Here is a 26,374-nt window from a genome sequence, read left to right as displayed (position 1 = left end):
GGTTTTATGCCTCACCAGGTCTGTATCACACACAAGAGTCATATATATCAGCAGGTTCGGGGGAAAAGCTATACATATTTATAAGGGGAGCTAAGCACATGTGCAATAGGTAAACATACATCCCATGTTCACTTTGGGGTGGGATTTTTACTGTGAAAAGGAAATGGCATTTGGCTCTTTACATCAAAAGGTCAGCTACGGGACACAAAGACAGTCTGTGTGCAGCCTCTATGAGCGGCCAAAACGGGCTGGAGGTCTGCAGCTGCTTATCAGGAAAGAGTGTTTGCAAGGCTGGTCCTCTGTCCAATCAGAGTTGCAGTGGTCTGGGTTGTGACTCAGAGCTATAGCTCCTATCGGTAGGGAGTTTGGCCATAGGAACTTAGAGGATTTGCTATGACAGGCCCTGAACCGTCAACCTGTAGGTAACTCTGTTTCCTTAACCTTTCCGTCTTGGTAATGGGACATCCATTTTTGTCTCTGAGACCGCAACAGCACAAGGTGACCAGTGTGGACGCTGGGGTGACCAGTGTGGATGCTGCTGCCGGGACTGATAAGAAAGACTGTGAGTTCCCAAGCTGCAGGGAAGGCACCATGAAAACAGGAGGCAGGTGTGCTGTTCACACGGTGTTTTTATGGCTTGACATTGGATTGGGCTGAGTACAAAATGAAGTTTGTTTTCAAGCCTGAATGATAAGAAGAGGTACTGGGGACCAGGAGTCTGAAGATGAATGGACGAGCTTAGTTTCTGAGGTGCTTGTTTTGTGTCAGTTGTGGGACACAGAGGTAGAGATGGCCAGTGAGCAGTTAAATGCCCAGGTGTAACGTGCAGGAGGGAGGTAAGGCTTATGTCAGCTTCATCCCTATGACAGGTGAAAGGATGACAGATCGAGATGAAGAGTGTTTGCTGAATGAGCATAAATTATTCAAAGGCTAAGATTGTAAATACACAGGTCACAAAATATCAATCTTAAATACCAGTTTATGAAAAAGGATCTATGAAAGTAACAGTGAGCGCTCAAGACGGAAAACTGTCAGCAATGTCTATAAAAACAATTTCCCTCTTCCCTTTCTTATGAGTTCGATGTCTTGGAACAACTTAAGAGATTTTGTAGTAAAAACAATTGCTAATATTTTTATTCCTGTAATTAACCAGTATGGGGCAACCTTGCCTCTCTCTTGCTTCCTCATTGATCCTGGGTCTGGTGGCTGTTGCAGAAAAGAAGATGTTTTTTCTTGGCTGTGAGAGGAGCACCTGGAATCTTAATACACCTTCCTTGTATGTGAATTAGAAAGTTGTTCGTTCTGACGTCTAGTGTTCATTGTAAACTTTTCCTTTCATGACTCTTTCAGTGACAAGTACCGTGAAAGGAATTTTAGGGCAGGCTCCTTGGGTGGAAAATAGCCAAGAATCCACATAGGTGGTTTCTTCCCATCCCCGACTGTGACAGAGGTCCATAGCTCTGGTCCCCACTTCTCTCAGTTCCAAAACATTTTATCTTCTGTTATCAGAACTATTCAGAGTGACTCAACAATAATTTTCCTAAATGACTGTGAGACCTCATTTGGATTTTTAATAAACAGTCACATTCTAATGAGGTCTTCATAAAACTGACTAAATATGTTTAGAAATCATTAGCTTAAATTACCGGTGCAAAAGTCTCCTTTGGGAGTCCTGCAGATTTGGTTATAAGACTTCTGGCAGATGGTGTAGCTCAACACCGCAACACAGTTTTTGAATCTCCACACAAACGGTGTAAATGGGAATGCCTGGGAAACAGGCGACTGGATTAAAAAACTAAATGTCCCTCAGGTGGGTTCATTAAAGAGGGAAAATAATCACAACACGTTCCAGCGCCATTTCAATGCCAGGTGTGCAGCCGGCGGCAGGTGCCAGGAAAACCGACAAGGGTCCCTTCCCAGAACACGCGGGCTAAAATGGGAGGCACGGTGGTGACAAGGAAGTCTTAGATAATGACAGGTCCTGGCAGATGTACCGGGGACCCTGCTGGAGGGAAGTGCAGCATCTGTGTCTTCTGCACCAGGTGCTGCGACAGGAAAGGTCTCCTGGTGGCTCCAGCACCAGCAATTAGGGCCGCCTAATGCAGAGCGCTTCAGGGCAAAATGGGGGGAAGCAGGTCCCCAGCTCTGCCTTAATGAATCGGCAGCAAGTCTGAGTAAACAAACACGCATCCGCCTAGCTCATGCTTAATGCATGAAGGACGCACCATGTGTGGTACACATGTTAAGTAGGTAGCTACTGCCCTTAAAAATCATGTCATTTTGATTTCTTGGGTGGTTTCTTGTTGTTGTTTTGAAGCATGGAAAATGGAGGAGCTATCTGTAAACAAAAGTGCAGGATTAACAATGGGAACCAGCCTGGAACAAGGAGAGTGCTTTTCCCACAAGGGAACATGACCTCTTGTCAAAACCCCCAAATCATGCCAGACATTTCAAGGACAGATGCCATAATTTCATTACTAATTGAAGTCAGGCCCATCCAAGGGGTTGATGGCAATGAGGTGGGGCCTCTTCAGAGCTTACCCATGTCCCCACAAACTTGGTAAGGATTTGGAAGAATTTTTTTTTTTTTTTTTTTTTTTTAATAAGCTTACCAGACCTAAAATGGTTGAGTTACTTTAAATCTACAGATTTAGATTTATGGGTAAACCAGAAACCTAGTTACCACCACCCACCTCAGCCACACCTTATTGGAAACAAAATTTCCATGGTTATTTGTCAGAAGGAATAGTTGCTGTCATAAAAATCACCAGTGACTACCCTGGACATGACGGGTCCCGGTGCCTGATGGAAGGAACAGTGACCACCACTGCATATCATTTTCATTCCTTTTCTAAACCCAGGTCAGTCTGAATGAAACCTGGCTCCCTGCAAATGTGCCATGTCTGAGGCACAGTGGGCGTTAGTGTGTAATTATTATTTTTTGCTGCAGTAATTTTACAGCACAATCTTCTTTTGACTTTTCAACCAAAGACTATGCTGTCCTCGTCTTTTCTTAAAGTAAAAGGCTGTATCATATGACATCAGCTTAACCTCTTAAGCCACTGAGTCCAGACACAGTGGTGTGTTTTGTAATTTCAATTAAGCAAAAAATAGATGTGCTTTTATTTTATAAAATCCAGTAATACTTGTTATTTAGCAGTTATCTACTTTTCAAAATAATTTACTTAGGACTGTCTTGTAAGTGAGCTCCAGTGCAAATATTGAACGTGTGCATGGGTGCACAGCTTTCTGGGATGCTGGGTTTGTGAAGGGAAGGCACCCGAGAGTGGGCTCCAGGCACCTCTTTCTCCCTATCACATGTGGGCGGTCAGCAAGGATGTGTGAAGTGAATGAAGGAGTCAGATGGGAGTATACCTCTCAGCGGAAGAAACACAAGCACATGAAAGCAGGTGAAATGTTTAGGCTATATGAGGTGGCTCTGGTGTGCTCACACTATGGTGAGATACTCTCTTTATTCACCTTGCTAGGCATTTGCTCAGGGCCCTGGGCCTGGAAGGAGAGGCCACTGAGCAACGCCGTCTCTTCCCTTCAAGGAACTTGCTTTCTGGTGGAGCTGGCCTTATTTTCCCCAATAGTCATTAATGTTTTCATAGTAAAAGTAGGGAGATTTGGTGTGCGGAAGAAAAAGGGTCTTTTTCTTCAGTCTTAGGTTTGTTGGTGGAAACCTAAGGTTATACTAACAGCTGTATTATTGAGTCCCTGAAATGGGCAGGAACTTCTGTAACATGTGGAAACTCACTGAATCTTTACAAGAACCCCATTAAGCAAGCTGTTATGGACTGAATATCTGTGTACCCCCAAAATTCATATGGTGAAGGCCTAACCCCCAAGTGTGACTGTATTTGGAGATGGGCCTCCAAGGAAATAATGATGGCTAAATGGTCATTAAGGTGGGGCCCTCACCCAATAGGATTTGCGTCCTTGTAAGAAGAGACACCACGGAGCTTGTGCTCTCTCTGACACATGAAGTTGCAGCGAGAAGGTGGCCACATGAAAGCCAGGAGGGCCCGCACCAGAAGCAGAATCCTGCCAGACCCGGCTTGGGACTTTCCGACCTCCAGTGCAGGAAGATACTACATGTCTCTTGTGTAAGCCTCCCAGCTTGTGGTATTTGGTTATGGCAACAAAAGAAGATGTTTTTTCTTGGCTGTGAGAGGAGCACCTGGAATCAATACACCTTCCTTGTATGTGAATTAGAAAGTTGTTCGTTCTGACGTCTAGTGTTCATTGTAAACTTTTCCTTTCGTGACTCTTTCAGTGACAAGTACTGTGAAAGGAATTTTAGGGCAGGCTCCTTGGGTGGAAAATAGCCGAGAATCCACACAGGTGGTTTCTTCCCATCCGCAACTGTGACAGAGGTCCATAGCTCTGGTCCCCACTTCTCAGCTCCAAAACTGTGTGGACACACAGTACTGCTAGTTTCCTCTTTCCAGAGAAAGGTCTGTGGAAGGAGAGGCCCAGCACCCTCTTCTGGGCCGGGCTGGTGGCCTCCCTGCCTCAGCAGCCTCCTTGCCAACTCACCTGCACTCCCATGCTGGCACTCGGCAGAGGCATCATTGAAAGAAAGAAATGGTTTTTATACTTTTAGTACATAAAATATTGCTCTGGAAGTGTTTAAACTTCGCATGATAGCCCCATAGTACCTCCCCGCCTTTGTCTGGTCGCTTACTATATCCTTTGTCATACAGAGGATTTTACGTAAATCTTACTATCATACATTTTCCTATCCTATTCCTTAATATGGTGGGCTTTTGGTGTCTTACATCTGGCCTGTTTTGACCTACTGGTATATTCATCTCTCCCTATCTATGTGTGGCACCTATAATTTTACCTTTTCCTGTAGTCTTATCTGGTTTTGATATTGAGGTTATACTAGCCTCTTAAAGTGAAATAGAGGAAGAAGCTTTCTTTCCTCTTAAAATGAAATGGGGGAACAACCTTTCTTTTCTGTTCTCTTAGATTTTTATAAAATGTATATAATTTATGTATTTTTATGTATTTATAAAATGTTATGTATTTTTAAAATGTACATTTGAATTATCTGTTCCTTGAATATTTAGTACCTATAAATACACTGGTACATTTCCATGGGTCAATTTTTAACCAGAATTAGAGTTTAAGATAATAATAATCTACTCAGAATTTCTGTTTCTTTTTGAGTCAGTTTTGGAAAGTCATATTTTTCTAGAAAAATTACCTAATTCATCAAATATATTGTTATTCATATTATTCTATTGCAGTAAAAAAAAAATCTGCTATTGGCTATATGTGGTTTTTCTCTGTTTATTTCTGATCTGTTGCCAGAGGTGCATGTTATTAACCTTATCACAAAACCAGCTTTTTATTTTGTTGAACTTTATTACTGCTTCTGTGCTTTTTAAGTTAATAAATTTCTATTCATGTTTATTATTTCCTTTTCTTTTCCTTTGGTTTTGCTCTGTTCTTCATCTGTCTTCTTGAATTAGATGCTTAGTTGGTATTCCTTCTTTTCTAATAACAACATTTAAAAACATGTATTTCCTTTCCTGGTACCATGTTATTTGCATCTGACAACTTTAATACTACAATGATACTTCATGATTCACGGTTCTAATTATTTTCTGATTTTATTAGGTGTTTACTTTGACCCTGGAGTTGGTGGAAGTGCTTCACCCCCACAGATCCTACCTAAGTGAAGATGGTGTAACTTCCTTGTCAATTCCCTGGGCTGGCTGGTGCTCCTCTCCCTTCTCCCTCCTCCCCCTCCCTACCTCCACTTCCCCAGTTTGCCTTTCTCTGAGGGTCTGCTCTTTGTGGGTTTTGGTTCTGTGTGGCAGTTGACATGCAAATTCTTAGCATTGTACACGTCCACATTATTTCCTGCCCTCAGTGGGCTTTAAAACCCAGGATCCAAGATCACAAAGACTGACGCTGCCCACCCTCCCCCAAGACTCACACAGAACCCCCTGCCCAGCCTCCTAAGGGTGCATGCAAGCGCTACACTCCCTAGGCTCTCTAGTCCTCACTTTATTTCTGGTCTGTAGTAGCTGTCTTTATTAAGGGGTAAGCTAAACATTTAAAATATATATATTTGCATATGCATGTGATATACATATAAACATATTAAAATACATATTCATATTTTTATCTAGAATTTCTAGATGTTTATAGGAGGATTTTCAGCTTAATGTGCCATTTTTGCTAGAATTGTGTGTATGTGTGTATATATGTCCTACGTGTGTGTGTGTGTGTGTATATATATATATACACACACACACTTACTGAATATTCTCATTATGAGAGAATTGTGATGTCCTTCTTCTTCCTGGTTTGTGCTTCCTGAAACCTGAGACTCTTAAGAGACGATCCCTTTATGGTTCCTATCCCACTGCTTCAATTCTGGGATAACTTCTAGGCTGCCTTTGCTGAGGGCAAATCTCATGACGCCAACTTCTCTTCAGTTAGCACAACCATGGAATTCAACCTACTGTAAATAAGGCAACTGCACGCTGTGTGTTTGCTCATTTTAAAATTTCACTTTGGAAATAATCCTAGAGCATACCACTACTGAAATTACCACTATGTAACAGCTTCCTGGTTAAATAAAAGTACTGCTCAGAAACAATTACTAAGGAGAAGGTAGTAGAAGACCTTCAGAAAGATGACGTTTTCCATCCTACAGGTTTGGAAACTGAGACACAGGAAAGGCCAATTTAAGCAAGAGAAGATGCTGGAATTCTAATCTAAGGTTTGAATCCAGAGCTGCACACTGTTTTTAGAGCCAATTTTCTTGAGTTTGGGAATGTAGTCATGTCTAATGCAGCACCCATTGAGTTTTGACACTCAACAATCAGCATTCATGCTTAGAGGTATTTTTGTGCACTCAATATAGCCCGATAACAACTGCTTTTAAATCTTGAGTGCCTTTCTGTCTGTTGCTATCGCAACAAATGAAAGCAATTCAAGCTATGTTTACTGATAATTTATAAGCAAGTGCAGCAAGCAATAGGAGGAGCTGCAGTAGTTAATGTTTTTGGGAGTACACATAATACTTCAAAAGCTTGCCTCATGCCTTACTTTCTGTTACCAACTAAGTAAGGAACAAAATGGCCTTTTGCAGCAGATGGTCCACTCACCCTTCCCACTTCCACAAGATTGGTCACCATGATGATGCTTGCAGTGTTTTCGTGCCACACCATCCTCCAGAAGTCATAGATGGTCTCCTGCATTGGCCCTGCAGCAAAACAGAACAGAAACTTTTTGTTGTTGTTGTTGTTGTAAGTTTCAACTGGAAAATTTCCGGTGCTTGCAAATACATCTATTAATACCCACATGCAGTTCCCTCACTTTTACAGATGGACACAGGTCTCTAGTGTCAATGCAAAAAGATACTCTTTCTAAAACTGCACCTATAGAAATATCAAATTTTTCATTCGTCGCTGAATTTTCTCATGTCATCAAACATCTGCATTTGAGCTCTTTTTACCCTTCTTAAACTACTACCATGAAAGAAAGTTATTTCTCCATCATTTAGCTATTTATCTCCATAGTACTCAAGAGTGAAATTTAAAAAAATAGGTAACATTACTCTTTCTGCTAACAATTGGCAGATATCCCAGGGAAGTGGTATATAGAATGAAATGAACCTCTACAGGAGAAATGGCCTCTTCTTGTTTCTAATATTTTTCTTCTTCTGTGCTATCTGTCAAATTAATCCTTTTTTTTTTTTCCGCCTGACTTTCTAAAGTAAGAGAGAGAAGTTAAGAGTTTTAAGCAGTTGCGCTTCCTCTCACTGAACATAAAGATTCCGGGCAGAACATGAATAGCCATCTACTTCCTTAGCTCTTGGGATCTGAGCATTAAAAAGCTCTTTCCTATGGCTTGGAAAAAAAAAAAAAAAAAAGGAAAAATACATATTACAAAAGGCCAGTGCTACAGAAAGAATCGGGTACAGAAAGTTGGAATTTACAATTTCTTTTAATTCAGATTAAAAAAAATCCCAAACTCGACTTTGTGCTCATGCATACTTGAGGGTATAAATGTAATAGTAGAAATCTTTATAAGACATATAGAAAGGCAAGGAAATGAGAGAAATGCAACTTCAAAGGCTTGGAGAGTCACACGGTATATGTGAAATCATACAAACGTTCAGGCACATCCAGGACCAGAACCCAATTGTACTAGGTATCTTGACATTTTAGATTGCCAGAGCTGGAGCTCAAATATTTGAATTTGAGATTTGCTTCTGCCTTTTAACTGGCTGTGTGATTTGGGGCAAGTTACTTAGCCTCTATGAGTTTCAATGTCTTCTTTCTTTATGTACTGATCACAGTAACACCTCTCAAGGTTATTTTGAGGATTCTTGGAATTAATGTATACTTAGGCATTTTATAAACAACAAAGCAATAGAAAGAAAACGAGATGCATTTAAGGATGTTTATTAATAGCTGTCCTTTTGCTGCAGCCTGGACACTGAACAACAGTGACACACCCAAGGGGCCCTTCAGTCACTCCCTATCCTTCTTGACCAATTAGCAATTGGTTCTTGTGTAATTTTTCTTCTCCTTCCTCCCTGTCCAGGCTTCCTTCCTTTCCTTCCACAACACAAATTCCTATCATTTCTCCCTTGCTGCTTCTGACTACACTGTTACCCTCCCCAGAAAAGCTGACTTGGTCTCCTGATGTCTCTGCATCTAATCCCTTTGGGGAAGGGACCATGCACGCCACCTCCCACAAAGCTCCACCAGTCATTCTGGCCACGTCCCTTGGCATGTGCGTGCCATTCTCCTGATGTAGAGGCTGAAGATTTCAGTGACTTTAATCTAAGGTTACAGAGGGGACAAGTAAACATCGGATTCCATCAATCACTACAGTTCTGGCTTGCAGAGAGGTACATTCATTGTGTACTTAACAGCTTGTTACTTATTCACAAGGGGGAGAAAAAGCACTGAGTCCATCTTTGAGCAAACAGCCCAATGTGACCCCTGAATCAAAGAGGGGCCTTCACTAGGCACACAGGCCTGTGCCACCTACTCAGAAGTTTCCAGAAATAGTTCTGATGACAGTGGCTCTAGTGGATGAATCAGAGGTCCCAGCATCATGGACGGCTTGTGCCTGCAGGAAGAGTAAAGCCACCTCCCTTGTGAGGGCCCAGCAGGGGTCTTCTCAGAGACACTCTAGGCAGGGGCCCCATTTTGCCACCAACATATTCCTCACTCCCCCCTTCTTGCCAGTCGACATCCTGGGATTGATTGGTGTAAGACCCCTCCTGGAGGAGAACTCAGCCTTCTTTGTTCGCTGCTGTTTTCTTAGCGCCCTAGGAAACGCCTGGCACACAGCAGGAACCCAGTGAATCAATGAATGGATGGTAAGTCTGTATGCATGTGTGTAAACTGTATTATTATGACAGTGTTATGTTAAACCCATACTAGGTATGTCAGATTAAGACATAATGTTTTTACGATTCCCTTTCTCAACTTACATTTCTAAGATAATCTGGAGAAGCTTGAAAACACAGCACCTTTCCTCCTTTTCAATTCATGGAAAGGCGACATCTTCTGCAAGGATTTCTTCAGAAGGAGCATGATTATCTCTGTCCTCAGAGCACAGCCTTGGAGCTCTGGAATTAAACCACTGCTCCCAGGCACTATACAGATCACTCCTCTCAGTTTCCCCACCCAAGGCTCTGCTTCCAGCTGAGCTCAGTCCATCACCCTAGGTAACCACAGTGCAATCCTAGCTTCCCAGTGACTGTTCTCTATGGGAGGCACTGGTTCTCAACTCTAGCTGCTTATTAAAATGACTGTGGAGATTTTGAAAAATTCTTATGTCCTAACTCAAGAGACTGTGACTGAACTGGGTTTGGGTGGGGGTTGGGTCTGGGTGTGTTTTCAGATCTCTCCTGATCTATAGCATCAAGGACATTGGCTTTGTCTTCCAATCTAACCATCAGGTGCTCTCCTATGGAGTTGTAACTGTGAAACGCCAAAGATTTGTTTGTTCTGAATCTCCTGATTAGTCTAACCTGGCCTGCAAGCTCTGTGAACCATGGAATCCTGTTTTCCTCGGATGTAGAAGGAACTCTATTCATAACATGTCATCTAGGAATATGACCATGCCACCTCACCTCTGCGGCTGGGCATCAGTTAAGATGGCCTGGGTTTTTACATGTTTACATAACTAAATTCGCATTGTCTTTAAAATAAAGGGTGTTTATAAGCACTAGCAGCTCACTTGGCTGGTAATACACACTTAGTTTTTGTGATTTTCTTGTCCATTGACCTACGCTCAAAAAGATTAGGATACAAAAATAAACTAGGTGAAATGCTTTTCAATGCTGAAATTAGATACGTGGATCCAGAAGAACAAAAAGAGTTTGGTGTTAAAATCTAAAAATGAAATTGAACACAAAGATTATTCTAAATAGATCCCAGAAAGAAAAAAAAAAGTGCAGGCGGAGACATCTCCCTGCGGTGCAGCCGGCCTCGCTCTCTCCTGCAGGCACCGGGCGCTGTGCAGCCAACGCTTGGCGGCCGTTCCTTCCGCCACACGCGTGGCTTCCTCCCTGGCCTGGTCACTGTGGTGGCTCAACAGTAAAACTGCTCAGGAGTGGGCACTGGTGATTCGTGGCTGATGATTCAAGATGTTTTTCCAAATGTTCATTCAAATCCTGTTTTTTATTTTTGTGGGTTTTTTTTTTTTGAGGGTAGAAAATAGGGAAGGTGTCCAAATAAGGTTTTTAATGCAGCATGTATCAATCCTGTTTTTCTTTTCTCTTCCACGTATTTCAAATTATTTCCCAAGATCTCAATAAAGTATTACTCAGCTACCTGTCTCCTGGCAAAATCAGAACGTACCCTCCAGGCCAGGGGAGGGGTGGACTTTACTGTCACCAAAGCTACTCCATTTGGATTCGGCAGCTCCTGGTGGGGTCTGAGTGACCACGACCATCATGAGCCAACATCACATGTCCAAAGATGTGAGCCTGGTACACAAGGAGGCTCCTCTTAGCACCCATGCCCTTGAAGGACCTAAAGACAGGGGGAACAGCATGGGAGGTCAGTAACCCTTTGCCTTTGACCTGTGACTCCCGAGATCACTGTGGATTGCTCACAGAGTGCACAAACCAATAAACTCCCAAGATTTTTTCAGAGCAAGGAGCTCTGAAAAGCCTCCCTCTCTCAAGGTGTGAACAGGTGCGACTGCAAGACAGGGCATTCGATTTCCGCAGTTTCTGGCTGGGGGGAGCCACTGTAATTGCTGTGGTGGTGCATTTACAGATGTTTGCACAATAGGCAAGACGGTTCATCTCAGCAGTTGTCCCCCTGTGGGAAATCCGCAAGGTAACATCTAGAAATTTCAGTAATATCAGGCCAGTAATACATTCCATCTCCTCCAGCTGGCAGGCACACAGAGGCCTCTGCTGAGAAGGAGAGGTGCAGGCGGCCATTCTTGCCACCACCAAGCCCCAAAGGAAAAAAAAAAGGGTGGAAAGTTTTTTTTTTTTTTTCCAATAAAAAACATTAACCATTAACAAGCAATGAAAAGCATAAATGAAAAACATTCAAGGATGGGCTTTATTGTATGAGTTCTCTAGTTCATGGGAAGTGAGAGATATTAAAAACGATCATTTCAACAATGTATAATATTCAGGTGTGGGTGCCCTAGAAGCCCACACTTCACCACCAAGCAATATATCCACGTAACACAACTGCACTTGTACCCCCAAATCTATAAAAATGATTGTTTTCAAACCTTGATGACCTGTACCCCTGTTTTTCACATTTGAATTTCTATACACTACGTTTTCTATGGTAACTAGAGCTGCTGAGAAGTCAAGGTCCCTTAAGCTCACAGTGGCATTTTCGAGTTTTTTGAAGTAAAGAAAGATAATATAAATACGAATTGGCATTCCATCATAAACAGAATAATACCTAATGTCCTTTAAACACTTACTGTTTCCCAGGTCCTGTCTGAAGTCGTTTACATGTACGATTGCATTACATTTAGAAAACGCCATCCTACGGAACAGGTCCTACTGCTCACCCCCCATTTTACTGACGGAGACTGAGGCACTGGGAAGTCAAGCAAGCTGTCCAAGGTCACACAGCTAGTGAGCCATGGGGCTGAGTTTTGAACCAGGAGTCGGACTCCATTACACCATGCCGCCTCATTTGAACATCGGAAGCAACTCAGAAGGGCCCTACCAGACAGGTGTGTACCACACAATCCCAGCAAGAAGAAAACAGGAGATAACCCATGTTAACCACACGGAAACCACCTCTTTAAAGGTGTTTTCATCTCAGGTCACTTCCCTCCTTTAACTCCTCCAAGGGCCTCCCATGGATATAGGATCAAATTCAGCTTCACAGCACAGCCAGCCCCCAGGCATCTCTGCTTAGCCGGCAGGACTACTTCAAGAGCACAGCACACCCTGCTTCCCCCCTCTCCATTTCTGTCCCTGCTCCAAACCCCAGCCGCCATGACAACTCACCTATTTACCAAGTGGATGAATACAACTCCCCAGACCCACATGGGGCCTCCCCTGAATCCGTTCCCTACCCCTCAGCCAGGGCTCATCTATGAAGACTGCAAACCCCGCATATCATTTTCCTGTGTACATCTTCCCATGGCTTTCCGTTGCTCTCAGAGTAAGCCCTAAATTCTTTAATAAGGCAAATGCGGTCCCACACGGTCTGTCCTGGACTGTGTCAGGGCGCCTCCCCCTCCCTGACCATCTATCTCCCTCACGCTCCTCCCCAGCGTCCTCCCGCAAGACCCGCCTCTGCTGATGAGTCAGTTAAAGCCTGCACGTCTCCTTGCTGGTTTCAGCTTAGCAGTCTGAAAGTCACTTCCTCAGGCCACTTTTCCAAGACCCAGGTGGAGGCTCCCTGTTTCTTCATGATGTTTAAAGTGAGTTGTGGTGCCAGTGTGTTTTCCATGCATGTTTTCCTAACGTGGCCTCATGCCAAGCTTGCTTTGTTCATTTATACCACTGTCCTGGCCTCACTGGGTGAGTGGCCACCCCTGCACGCAGCAGTTGAGCACTCAGCCTAGTAGTAAATGCCAGGCATTCTGTGAGGTATGGTAGAGATGTAAAGGTGAGTAATATATACACGGTCTCTACCATTTAGAAACTTGAAATTTTCTAAGGGAGAGATAAGAACAGTCCACACTCTCATGTAAAGTACAGTAAGGTAAACATCCTGAGACACTTAAACCTCGAACTGATGTAATTCCAGCCACTCAGAGGCTGAGATGGGAGGACTGCTTGAGCCCAGGAGTTTGAGACCAGCCTGTGCAACATATTGGGAACCTATCTCAAAAAATAAATAGATTAAAAAAAACCCTTCAAACTGAGCTACGCATACCCTTGGAGATACATAAAGACGATCCAAGGCATATATGAGTAGTTCTTCAAGTATTAATTTCCAGATAGTTAATATCTATAAGGACTCTGCCAAAACTTATTCCCTAGGCAGGAGTCTCCAGCCTCCATATGCAATAGTCTTTCTTTTATTTCTTCTTCTTTTCTCTTTTCATTTCTTTCTTTTTAAAATGTATTATTATACATATTTTTTGACGATTGCTCTGTTGCCAGGCTGGAGTGCAGTGGCATGATCTTGGCTCACTGCAACCTCCGCCTTCTGGGTTCAAGCAATTCTCCTGGCTTAGCCTTCTGAGTAGCTGAGACTACAGGCATGCACCACCACACCCAGCTAATTTTTGTATTTTTAGTAGAGATGGGGTTTCACCAACATCTCGATCACCTGATCTCGTGATCTGCCCACTTCAGCCTCCTAAAGTGCTGAAATTACAGGTGTGACCCTACCTTTCCCTTCCCTTCTCTTCTTCTCTCATCCTCCTCCTTCTCCTTCTTCTTTTTCTTCTTCTTCCTCTTCCTCCTGACCCCTCCCCCTCTCCCTCCTGCTGCTTCTTCTCTCTCTCTCTCTCTTTTTTTGAGACAGAGTCTAGCCCTGTCGCCCAGGCTGGAGTACAGTGGTATGATCACGTCTCACTGTAGCCTTGACCTCCTAGATTCAAGTGATCCTTCCACCTCAGCCTCCTGAGTATCTTGGACCACAGACACTACGCACAGCTAATTTTCGTATTTTTGGTAGAGATGGGGCCTCACTATGTTTCCCAGGCTGGTTTTTAACTCCTGGATTCAAGCGATCTGCCTGCCTCATTCTCTCAAAGGGTTGAGATTACAGGGATGACACACTGTGTCCAGCCTCACGATAGTCTTTCATACACTTGAAAAAAACACCTATCTCAAATATGACCATGGGGCACTGCCCAGCTGTAAAAACCTACAGGTTTGCCCTGGAATACTGGCTCCAGAAACGCACTTCCCTGTCTGAAACAATTCTCTTAGGAGTAAAACTTAGTATTTTGGCTTATGTAACAATGTTCTGAACTCACAACCCCTGACGCAGTAGAGGTTGGTAATATTACTTTGTAATTTTTATTTATTTATTTATTATGAGACAGTCTCTGTCACCCAGGCTGGAGTGTGGTGGCTCGATCATGGTAAGAGGTGACAACGTGCTAGCAGCCCTCACTCATTCTTGGTGCCGCCTTGGCGTCGGCATCCGCTCTGGCCATGCTGGAGGAGCCCTTTAGCCCGCCGCTGCGCTTTTGGGACCCCTCTCTGGGGCTGGCCAGCCCGGAGCTGGCTCCTTCTGCTCTGCAGGGAGGTGTGGACGGAGAGGCGACCGTGGGAGCCAGGGCAGTGCAGCACTCGTAGGCGGGGGCAGGTTCCAGGTGGGCGTGGGTTCCAGGTGCTCCGGGGTCAGCACCTGCTGGGCTTGACTGGGGGAGGAGCTCCCTCTGGGCTGCTGGAGTGCATGAGCCAGGTGTGGCAAAGTCCCATGGCCAGTGCCAGTGAGATGAAGCCGGCTGGGCTTCTGGGACTCTGGGAAGGGAGGGGACTTGGAGAACTTTTCTGACTAAAGGATTGTAAATGCACCAATCAGCACTCTGCGTCTAGCTAAAGGTTTGTAAATGCACCAATCAGCACTCTGTGTCTAGCTAATGGTTTTTAAATGCACCAATCAGTGCTCTGTGTCTAGCTAATCTGGTGGGGACTTGGAGAACTTTTGTGTCTACCTAAAGGATTGTAAATGCACCAACCAGCACTCTGGGTCTAGCTAAAGGTTTGTAAATGCACCAATCAGCTCTCTGTAAAATGGACCAATCAGCAGGATGTGGGTGGGGCCAGAAAAGGGAACAAAAGCAGGCCACCTGAGCCAGCAGTGACAACGGGCTCGGGTCCCCTTCCATGCTGTGGAAGCTTTGTTCGTTTGCTCTTTGCAATAAGTCTTGCTGCTGCTCACTCTTTGCGTCCGCACCACCTTTATGAGCTGTAACACTCACTGCAAAGGTTTGTAGCTTCACTCCTGAAGCCAGTGAGACCACCAACCCACTGGGAGGGATGAACAACCCTGGACGTGCCACGTTTAAGAGTTGTAACACTCACCACGAAGGTCTGCAGCTTCACTCCTGAAGCCAGCGAGACCACGAACCCACCAGAAGGAAGAAACTCCGGACACATCTGAACATCTGAAGGAACAAACTCCGGACACACCATCTTTAAGAACTGTAACACTCACGTCGAGGGTCCATGGCTTTATTCTTGAAGTCAGCGAGACCAAGAACCCACCAATTCCAGACACAATGGGTCACTGTAACCTCTGGCTTCTGGGTTCAAGTGATTCTCCTGGCTCAGCCTCCTGAGTAGCTTGGGGCTACAGGCATGTGCTACCATGCCCAGCTAGCTTTTGTGTTTTCAGTAGAGATGGAGTTTTGCCATGTTGGCCAGGCTGGTCTCCAACTCCCGACCTGAAATGATCTGCTCGCCTCAGTCTCCCAAAGTGCTGGGATTACAGGCATGAGCTGCCATGCCTGGCCATATTTACTCTTTTAAATGGAACCAGAATGCTTTCGAGGAGTGCTGAATTTTCCTGGATGAAAACCGTAAGTTAAAGTTTCATGAGTTTTCTTTCAGGTTTGATATGCTTGAATCTGTGAGGCAGTTAAAAAAATCACATATCATATTTATCTTAATTACACCAATCCTCATCTTATCTTAGAAAATATTTCATACTGTCTATCTCTTATTAACAAACACACTTGCATAAACATGATGAAAGTTTTCAATATCAAACTCAAATGTTTAGAGCAGGTGCATAATTTCTTCAAACTTCTTCTGGCGATACACAAGAAGAAGGCTGAAGGCCAGGGTCAGTAACTGACGTATGAGGATGCCTGTGACAGTCAAAGTCAGGGAGAGCTTAGGTCTGACTGGCGAGGCAACAGCAGGATTAGCATTGTTGAAGTCAGGCACCTGCCATAGGTCTCAAAGGACAGAGTGCAACTCTGAAGGAGGGGGGAGGGGAGAGGGGATGGGAGGGGGGATGGGAGGAAGGGGGGAAGGGAGATGGGGGAGGGGATACAGGGGAGGGGAGGGAGGGGGAAGGGAGGGGGAAGGGGGGAAGGGAGATGGGGGAAGGGAGATGGGGGAGGGGATACGGGGGAAGGGAGGGGGAAGGGGGGAAGGGAGATGGGGGAGGGGATACGGGGGAAGGGAGGGGGAAGGGGGGAAGGGAGATGGGGGAAGGGAGATGGGGGAGGGGATACGGGGGAAGGGAGATGGGGGAGGGGATACAGGGGAGGGGAGGGAGGGGGAAGGAAGGGGGAAGGGGGAGGGAGGAGGGGAGTAGGAGAGGAGAGAGGAGGGGAGGGGAGGGACGGTGGGGCTGGCACGTCCTCCAGCAGGAGCCACTTGTTGCCACTTGGGAGGTGAAGGGACTCCCATGGGGCCCTCTTGTAAGAAATGTAAAATTCTGATAAGATTTGCAAGTTGAGTTTAGGAGTGGAAGACAACCCTGACAGATACTAAAAACATGACTAAGGAAAGTTCCAGTTTTAGAATCAAAGCTCGGGAAAGTTAGAGAAAGAAAACAGAGGAAGAAGTGTTTGGTTGTCGGAATGGACTCTAGTGGGGGCACCTGTACTGCAAGGAGGTTTGATCAGGTGTGGGCTCAGCCTTAGGTGTGACCAGCTGTTAGCAGCCAAGGATGAAGTAAGTGGAACAGGAGGAGCAAGGTACAGTGGGCTGAGAGAAATAGTAAACTGAGCCCAGCAACCCAAAGCCAAGTCCAAAGGCCCCCACTGAGCTCTCCTGCATGTTCCAGACAGATGCCAGTGTCCAGAGCAGAAGTGTCTACTCTTTCCATTGAACAAAACTCCTAAGACACAGGAATCTGTTGAATGTGAACAGCAAAGAACAGTGAAATCATGGTCCATATTAATGAGAGGAAAAGTTTAAACATATTTTATAATTTTACAATTATTATGGCAAGAGCAGCTCCCTGGGCATCCAAATGGCTGGTGGAGATCTGCAGCAGAAATGTCCAGGTGGTGATGGGTCCGGAATCCAACAGACAGCAGCAACGTGGCTGCAGGGGATGGCTCAGCACAGGGAGAGCCTGGGGGCAGGAAGGTCAGAGCTTGTAGGGCAGGGGCCAGGCCCTAAGCCAGCCTCGTGTGGCTGGCACGGCCAGCGTGGGCTCCAAGGCTCCCCAGTGTGGCAACGAGGCTCAGGTGGGATCAGGAACCAGGGGATTGGTGGATAGGCTGACCTCTTGATTCAGACCAGGGAGGACTGGGGCTCTACTAGGAAGACAGTGTTAAAACCAAGGGGGACTCTTGCCATCCCTAAAGCTCTGTCAGCAATAAGAGATGCCAAGGCTTCTAGCCTGGAATAAGGGGAACCCAGGACAAGGGTGTTGGACAAATAAACAGGTACAACTAGACGGCCCCTCTGCCAGGCAGGTGCTGGATGCTGCTTTTTTTTTTTTTTTTTTTTTTTTTTTGAGAAAGAGTCTTGCTCTGTCGCCCAGGCTGGAGTGCAGTGGAGTGATCTCAGCTTACTGCAAGCTCCGCCTCCCAGGTTCATGCCATTCTCCTGCCTCAGCCTCCCAAGTAGCTGGGACTACAGGCGCCCACCACCACGCCTGTTTAACTTTTTGTATTTTTAGTAGAGATGGGGTTTCACCGTGTTAGCCAGGAGGGTCTCGATCTTCTGACCTTGTCATCTGCCCGCCTCGGCCTCCCAAAGTGCTGGGATTACAGAATGATGGATGCTGCTCTTTATACGCATGATCTAACTCATTCCCCCACCACAGCAGTGTGAGGCACCTACTCCAGCACAAGAAACAGGCTTAGGAGACGAAGTGCCTTTGTTACAGCTGCAAGGCCAGTATGTGGCAAAGCTGGAATTCCAATTCCGGTCAGCCCAGCAACACTGTTCTGACTGTAAAATGAACTCACCTCCTCGCGGAAATGTTTGTTTCTAGCATGGTTCTGGGACCTGAAGGAGGGAGTGTGTGGTGTGGGTACACACCGAATGGCAGAAGTGCGAAGCGAAAGGGGAGGGACGTGAAGGCGAAGCAGCTGCAGGAAACCTGGGCTCCATCCTTTGGGCACTGGCAGCCCGTTCCCTCCATCAGCCATGAAGACGGCTGAAGGTGGGACTTGAACGCAGAAGACGATGAGCCTGAGAGTCAGGCATTTATTTTAAAGCTCTTGCTACATGAATAAAAGTGGTCCTAAACTTTTGATCCATGATTGCTCCTGTTGCCATTGGCGATAATCTATAATAAGGGTTATGAAGTCAGTCACTCAACATTTACAGAACTAGTTGTCCCTTCGGTGGTTTTCTAAGTTTTTATTATAAAGCTTTATGTGATTTTTCAATATGATGCTTCCATAACACTTAAGTCTATAATTTTACATTGAGTAGCTTTTCATTTTTACAGTAGTGAGAGGTAAATGGTAAAATATGCCACCATGCTTTAGGGACTGAATTTGCCTCATGTGTCACAGAAGTGGTAACAGTGACACAGAATATACTTGGCTTCAGCATTAATAATCCTTAACATCACTTATTTGATAGTTGCATTTGTTCTCCCCTGAGGCTACTTATGTTAAAATCATGCAATTTTCATGAATACTTTTTTGTTTCAGCTGCAGAAAAGGAAAAGCAAAGTTGAGATGGGTGGGTGCAACGGACGTGATTTGCTCATTAGCCCGAACTGCTAAGAGTATCCCAAGAAAATTACCATTTAAAAGTAACAAGAGAAATCAACTAATGAATTACAAGCAAACACGCTGAGAATTGTTCTATGATGGGGAGAACTGGGGAATACTTTAACCTAAAATCAAAAATATAACTGGCCTGTTAAAAATAGCATTTTCTAAGGACAACTCTCACATGAAAAACTCTTTATGTCTAGAGTTACAGGGTTAGAAATGTACACCCGTCCACTGGAATTTTAATTTGGTGATAGTAAAAGAAGAGAAAAGCTGTAACAAAATATACCTTTTTAGAATTAGTGTTGAAAATGATGACTTAAATAATAAATGTTAAAGAGTGTTTTCAGTTAATAAATTCCAGTGATGCCACACAATGACACATCTCTTCTTCTCAACTGGAGGAGGTTTTCCTGCGACAAGAGTCTTTTCCCTTCCCCTGGCCCTCTCTGGTTGGCAGGCACTTGCCGTTTGCCCAATTTCTTCTAAATTGACTTGCAGATGTGTACTCTTCTTATACCTCCAATCAGGAGTACACTTTCTGCTATATCCATGATTAGACTTGCCTCCGGAACACACAACCCACATGTTGATGCTTACATTTCCCCCATTCCATTCCCCAAAATTCTCCTTTCAGACTGAGGTAAGAAAGTGTGACAATACAAACCATCTGACTCTTTGTGGCTTTCTCTACATAATTAGTTTCATGGAATGTTTGTTCCTGGCTGTATTTCTAAAACATATGAAATCCTGATTGGACACCAAAAGGTTATGTCAAATTTCATTAAGAGAAAATTGGCATAAACCAAATATTAATGGACAGGTTTTAAATAAACACTAAAATAGCCTGGGAAACCTCTGTCTATAATATGCTATATAACCCTTCAACCATCATCTCTTTTCTCTTTTCTGGTTAATAATCTTTTCTTTTAATCATTTGTTCAATTAAAATGATTATGAAATGTTTAAAAACACAAAAAGGATAAATAATTACATAGTAGATATTATTTAGTATGTCTTAATAAAGATAAATTTACTCAACAGCCATTTTCTTCCTAAGAAATACAAGGAACTTACCATGTTAAAGCGCCTCTCTAAAACGCCCCTGTGTAATTCTTATCTCAGGAACTGCTTTCAGTGAAGCCTGTTAGGAAGGAACTTGTCTGGTCTTTGGAATTAAGCTGTTTTCACTCACATGTCATCTGACTAAAGGTGTGCACCAGGGAAGCCTTCAGAACACCAAGATGTGGAGCTGGCACTGCTATCAGGGCTGCTCAATTTCAGCGAGACTTCAAAAACAGAAGCAAAATATGCTTTTCCAGCTTATGATGCAGCTGTTGTCTTTCCAACCTATGTCTGTCTACAGTTTAACAGTGAACAATGATGGCACTCTTTGTACTCTGGAGGGAGTACAGGATGTTGGTGCACACTTAAGTGGCTCCCTTTGGTACATCCTTCGGGAAGGAAGCATTAACAAGAGGTGTAGGATGTATCAGCTTTTATGGAAACTATATGAGTATACACTATACTAGGGTTAAAACCTGAACTGCTTCTCTGCTATTGAGAGATGTGTCTTTTGGAACATACGAAATGATAAGAACAATAACTGTAGCTAATGTTTATGGAGACATTACTTGCAGAGCTGCTTTCTGAGCGTAGGCTGTGTAACTCTAGAGTCTAGGCTTTTATTAACCATTCTGCCTACTGTCCTTTAGTGGGGAGTGGACAGTCCTGGCCTAGTTACTGGCATAAAACATGGTTGTATATGGAAGAAATTTTAAGGTCAAGTTGAAGAGATCTGATTGTTACATTTCATAAAGCAAAGAGATATCTATGGGTAAAACCAATAATGGGGTGGTTTGTAGCCTAGCATGACTTGCTCTTGGAATTGAAATGCTCCAAAGCATTTCTGGAAACTTCATCTATCTAAAGAAACCATTATTTGAATTTTGTTCTTTTTGGACAATATTCTGTCATCTTCTAGAATCAGACCTCCCTACCAGTTACGTAAACAATTTCAGGTTGCAGTGGTACCACTGTGAGAAGGAATAAAAGGTTTCTATTATTCTTGACATGGAAAGCAGGTCGAGAAAGGCAGACCTATCAGATTTGAGTGACGGGATACAGATTAGGGCTCCAAAGAGGATCTGTAATATAGAAAATAATAAAATGGGGGTAGGTAGATTGTGGCAATAATACGCTCTACAATGCAGAGATACAGACACTGCTTCCAGAGGGACCTTCAGTCCCGGATCCCTGGGACAGACTGAATGGTGGTGTGCATGCGGAGTTGAAAACAGGTGCAGGAGAAAGTGCTGTGGCCTCGGAAGGAAGGAACATGACAGATGTCCACAGCACAGAAGCATCCTGCTGGCGGAGGTACAGAGCATTCCTCAGTATCGGTCTCCAAAGAGAACGCTCAGAAACTGAGCTTGGGTACTTGTGCATGCTCTAAAGAGGGGAACAGAGAGAAGACAATCAAGGACAGAAAAAATAAATGGCAGCCTTCAGAATGGAGGGGTTTGATGACCCAAAGGATCTGGCTGCCTTCTGTCAAGGAGAAGTAAAGTGAAGGGAACAGCCTATATTCATATACTTCAGGGGTTACTGCCAGAGAAATAAAAGCTTTCATTAGTCTGTATCTTCCTTAATTAAGCTCTTCTCAGTACACAAGTGGAATCCTCTTTTATTTAAGAAAAAAGAGAATAAATCTAATAAATGAATGAAATAGAGATAAATTGGCTCCCTAGACATAGCTCAGTGCAGGCAGTCTCATATTTTCCATGGCCGTGAAGGGTTGCAGAAGGAAATTTCCAGCAGCTTCATTTTGAGTGAGAAGGCAAGAAATAAAAGTCACTGGTTATAGCCAGAAACTTCCTAAACTGTTTGCTGCCTTGAAAAACTTGTCCTAAACTGTGCCCATGGGTGAAAAAGAAACCTGGTGCCCAGATTTCTGGAAAAGTGGTTCTAGGGCTGCACGGGGTCTTATTTTTTCATCTGCAAAATGGGGCAGGGGTGGATAAGAGAAATGGCTTAAAGAAGTTCCCAGGCCGGGCGCAGCACCTCATGCCTGTAATTCCAGCAATTTGGGAGACCGAGGTGGGAGGATTGCTTGAGGCCAGGAGTTTGAGACCAGCCTGAGCAACATAGCAAGACCCTGTCTCTACAAAAAGTAACATAAAAATTAGCCAGGCATGATTGTTTATCTCTGTAGTTCTAGCTACTCAGGAGGCTGAGGCAGGAGGATCCCTTGAGCCCAGGAGTTGGAGGCTGCAGTGAGCTATGATCATGCTACTACACTCCTGCCTGGGTGACAGAGTAAGACCATGTCTCTTGAAAAAAAATCAAAATAATTAAAAATCAAAATGAAGTCCCAAAATTACATTAAAATCAAAATGGAAGTCCCACTTTGGGAGGCCGAAATCTGTGGGTACATTACAAAAAAAATCACTGTAGTCCCAATTGGGAGGCTGAGGCAGGAGAATGGCGTAAACCCGGGAGAGCTTGCAGTGGCTGATCCGGCCACTTTCCAGCCTGGGCGACAGAGCGAGACTCCGTCTCAAAAAAAAAAAAAAAAAAAAAAAAAAAAAAAAAAAAAAAAAAAAAAAAAAAAAAAAAAAAAAAATCACAAATTAAAAGTAGTAAGAGTTGGGTGTCATTTATTTATACCTCCACACTGGGTAATTCTGAGGTCACTGGTATATTCCGGATCCTGTGCTGATCCTGGCAAGTGACAGGTGCACAGAAACCTTTGTTCAGTTTTGAATGAACCAGGCTGTAAAGAAGTAGCTTTGCTTTGCAAGGGCTCATGGTGCTGGAGGCACAGGGAAGCCAGCACTTTGGAAAGTACATGGGTATCAGTTTCAGCTCTCTCCTTTTAAGGGGCTGAACCCGGGATAAAGATGTAACCTCACAGTTTTTCTCTCTGTTGAATAAAAGGCCCTATGGGGCAACAGGTCTGTCTTAACACATGAGGTTTCTCCTAGGTTGAAATTTGCACACACTCTATTAAAATATGAACGTTAGTCCATGCAGTTTGCAAATACTTTTGTATATATGACTCACTTGAACTTATGTGGATGAAGGTCACTCAAATATAGTTCTGCTTTAAGTGTCAACTGTTTTAATTATAAAACAAGGAAACTGGACTGTTTCTTAAAGTTTCTATCACCTCTAAAAGATTCTACAAATTTTCTACTTCAAATGAGGAACACCTCTAAATCCTCTTGAAGGTTTAAAAAGCATTTGTTTTAAGACACCTTAAATCTGAGTGCCTGCTTAACAACAGGACATCATTTATTTTCAAATTATTTTGTATTAACTTAGGTTCTATTATTAGAGGGCCACATTTTCCTTACAGCATCTGTAATAACATAGGTGGATGTTACCCAACATGCTCTATTTTTTACTTCATCTTTTAATTTTAACTCTTTCCTTAAATGTTCTCATTGCTAGTGAGCAAGTTTATTTAGAGCATAGGGATGAGAAATGTCTATGAAAGTGACTATTTGGCTAATTGGCCACTGTCTTTTGAAATTAATCTAGTGAGCAGAAACTATTGTTTAAAAGGAAGTTTCTGGATAAGCTGCTAATTGCAATTGTTCATTCTCTCTTGGAAAACCACAGATGGTTGGTAAAATGCAGGCAGGTTCTGTATAAACTTGGCCCTGGGTAGCTGGAATACTTATGACAATGACTTTTATGGAGTCACTGTTTGCCTGTATATAAATCACATTTTCTCAAAGCGTCCCTATTTAAATTTGGAAGCCAGAGAATACTCCACTTCACTAGGTAATACTTTTAAATTAGTCTCAAATAGGAAATAACAAATGAATCCAAAACATAACCTACAACCCACTGACAACGCAGGAACAGCTTTGCCAGGAAGCACAGTGTTAGCTAACACAAAATTTGCACTTGAAGTGCAAACTGCACTGGTGCTTGGAAGAATAAAAACAAAAGTTGTTTACTGAAGGCTGAGCTTTTGATTTAAAAAAAAAAGTTCTTTCAATTCTACTGAGAAATAATTTCAAGTGTTCATCTCCATCTGGAGGCCAGAATGCAAGAGACAAAAGCTGCTTTACAGAGCGTGCAGAAGTTACACTGACGCTCTGAGAACCCTCCACTACCGGAACGGCTTGCCCAGGAAAGTCAGTATAGTATTCAAAGCATTATTATTTATTGCTTCAGAGGCCTGAAGGGGAATTTTGAGCTGGGAAAATATAAACCATATTTATCTTTTTGAAAAATCTTTATTAAAAATATACCAGAAGTATGTGGAAGAAATATAGAAGAAAAACAGATTGACAGCAAAAAGAATGAAGTCACTATAGCAAAGTTTCAACTGCTGTGCAGTGTTTGAGGCTCTGTAAATATTTCCACTATAAACCTTCACTCCCCACATTTTTATTATTTTCACATAAAAGTTTGTTCCTAGCTGAAAGTGTCTGGAGGGAAATTTTTAGGCTTCTCTTTTTCAAATTATGGACAAATGATAACTGCAGACAACACTGATCATACGTATGGGGACAGGGGTTGCACAAACAGGGTCAGGGTACAGCCAAGAAAAGTTACTTTAACCAGATGGACTGTCTTTAAAAACAGGATTTGATTTACTGCCATATGTAAAGAAAGTGTTTCTAAGACTAGAAGCTGACCAGCCCTTAACTTGAAACAGAAACAGTCAGAGATGTTGGAGATAATGATGCCAAAATCCACCCCAGGAAGTAGATGCTTTCCCGGGGCCAACATGAGCCATCCTTTCTACCTGGCTGAGATAGTCTACTGTCTAAGTGGTGTGCGGCACGTGGTAACTCCCAATCCATTCATTTATTCATTCACTCATTCATTCTTGTATTCTTACTGAGCTTATGTTTTATGCCAACTCACTACAAGACAGGTGGGGCATACTTAATGAATCATGAAGAAACTCTGGGACCCCTTCTTCTAATGCCCTGCTCATGATGAAGTGATCTTCTGCCAAGGCATCTTCCTCTTCACACAGAATGCCCCTGCCTGACCTTGGGCAGTTCTGTCTGATGGGCGGCTACAGTTTTTATTGTGAATGACTATCTGATATCTGGTTCTCTATATCAGTTCCTGTGGTCTTTGCCAATATGACCTGGCATCCTCAAAGATGACACTGAGCATCTGGATCCTCTGAGCATAAAAGGAAGACAGTGATGGCAGTGATAAGGTCAATGGCATGTGGCGGGGGCCTATCTGGATGGCCAGTTCTCCACAGATCACAATCTCTATGAATTGTTCCAAGGCTTCTAAACTATGTACAGCTTCTTAACTATGTACATGTGAGGAATGAAAAGTTCATGTTACTAGCTATTTATGGGTTTACATAAGACTACTTACATTGTGAAATGTGAACATATGCAATTAGTAAGACCTACTCTGTTTTGTCTGAGTATATTTTCAAGGTCAGCAAAGAAGGACATTATTTTGTAAATGTGCACTTACTAGGTATTAAAAACAAAAGGTCCCTCTGCTGGGGCCTATGTCCAAAATGCTATTTCTTAGGTTATATTCCAGGATTTTTATAGTTTGAGGTTTCACATTTAATTCTTTAATTCATCTTGAGTTGATTTTCGTATATGGTGTAAGGAAGGGGTCCAGTTTCAATCTTCTGCATATGGCTAGCCAGTTATCGCAGCACCATTTATTATTCAATAATAATAACAATGGGGAGTCCTTTCCCCATTGCTTGTTTTTGTCAACTTTGTCAAAGATCAGATGGTGGTAGGTGTGTGGCACTATTTCTGGGCTCTCTATTCTGTTCTGTTGGTCTACGTGTATGCTTTTGTACCAGTACCATGCTGTTTTGGTTACTGTAGCCCCGTAGCATAGTTTCAAGTCACATAAAGTGATGCCTCCAGCTTTGTTCTTTTCACTTAGGATTGCCTTGGCTATTTGTGCTCTTTTATGGTACTGTATGAATTTTACAATAGTTTTTTCTAATTCTCTGAAGAAAGTCATTGGTAGTTTGATAGGAATAGCATTGACTCTAAATTGCTTTGAGCAGTAGGGCCATTTAAACAATATTGCTTCTTCCTATCCATGAGCATGGAATATTTTTTCACTGTTTGTATCATCTCTGATTTCTTTAGCAGTGTTTCGTATTCTCATTGTAGAGATCTTACACCTCCTCAGATGTCAAAAGCAATTGCAACAAATACAAAAATTGACAAATAAGACCTAATTAAAGAGCTTCTGCACAACAAGAAAAACCATCAGGAGAATAAACAGACAAACCTACAGAATGGGA

The 26,374-nt window shown here is 43.3% G+C and overlaps 1 protein-coding gene across 11 annotated transcripts in view; it reads right to left on the bottom strand.

Annotated features, from left to right (window-relative positions):
- Window positions 1–26,374, bottom strand: part of PTPRM (protein tyrosine phosphatase receptor type M) — an 835,753-nt gene that overhangs the window by 56,260 nt on the left and 753,119 nt on the right. For all 11 annotated transcript variants that reach the window (XM_050767360.1, XM_050767362.1, XM_050767361.1 and 8 more), the window contains one exon: window positions 7,137–7,234. In XM_050767360.1, coding sequence (XP_050623317.1) covers window positions 7,137–7,234 — 98 coding nt within the window. The remainder of the gene's footprint in view (window positions 1–7,136; window positions 7,235–26,374) is intronic.

This window comes from Macaca thibetana, chromosome 18 (assembly GCF_024542745.1).
Source record: "Macaca thibetana thibetana isolate TM-01 chromosome 18, ASM2454274v1, whole genome shotgun sequence".
In the NCBI taxonomy this organism is placed as follows: Eukaryota; Metazoa; Chordata; class Mammalia; order Primates; family Cercopithecidae; genus Macaca; species Macaca thibetana.
Note: the sequence above shows the minus strand (reverse complement) of the source record. Positions and strands in the feature narration are given on the sequence as shown.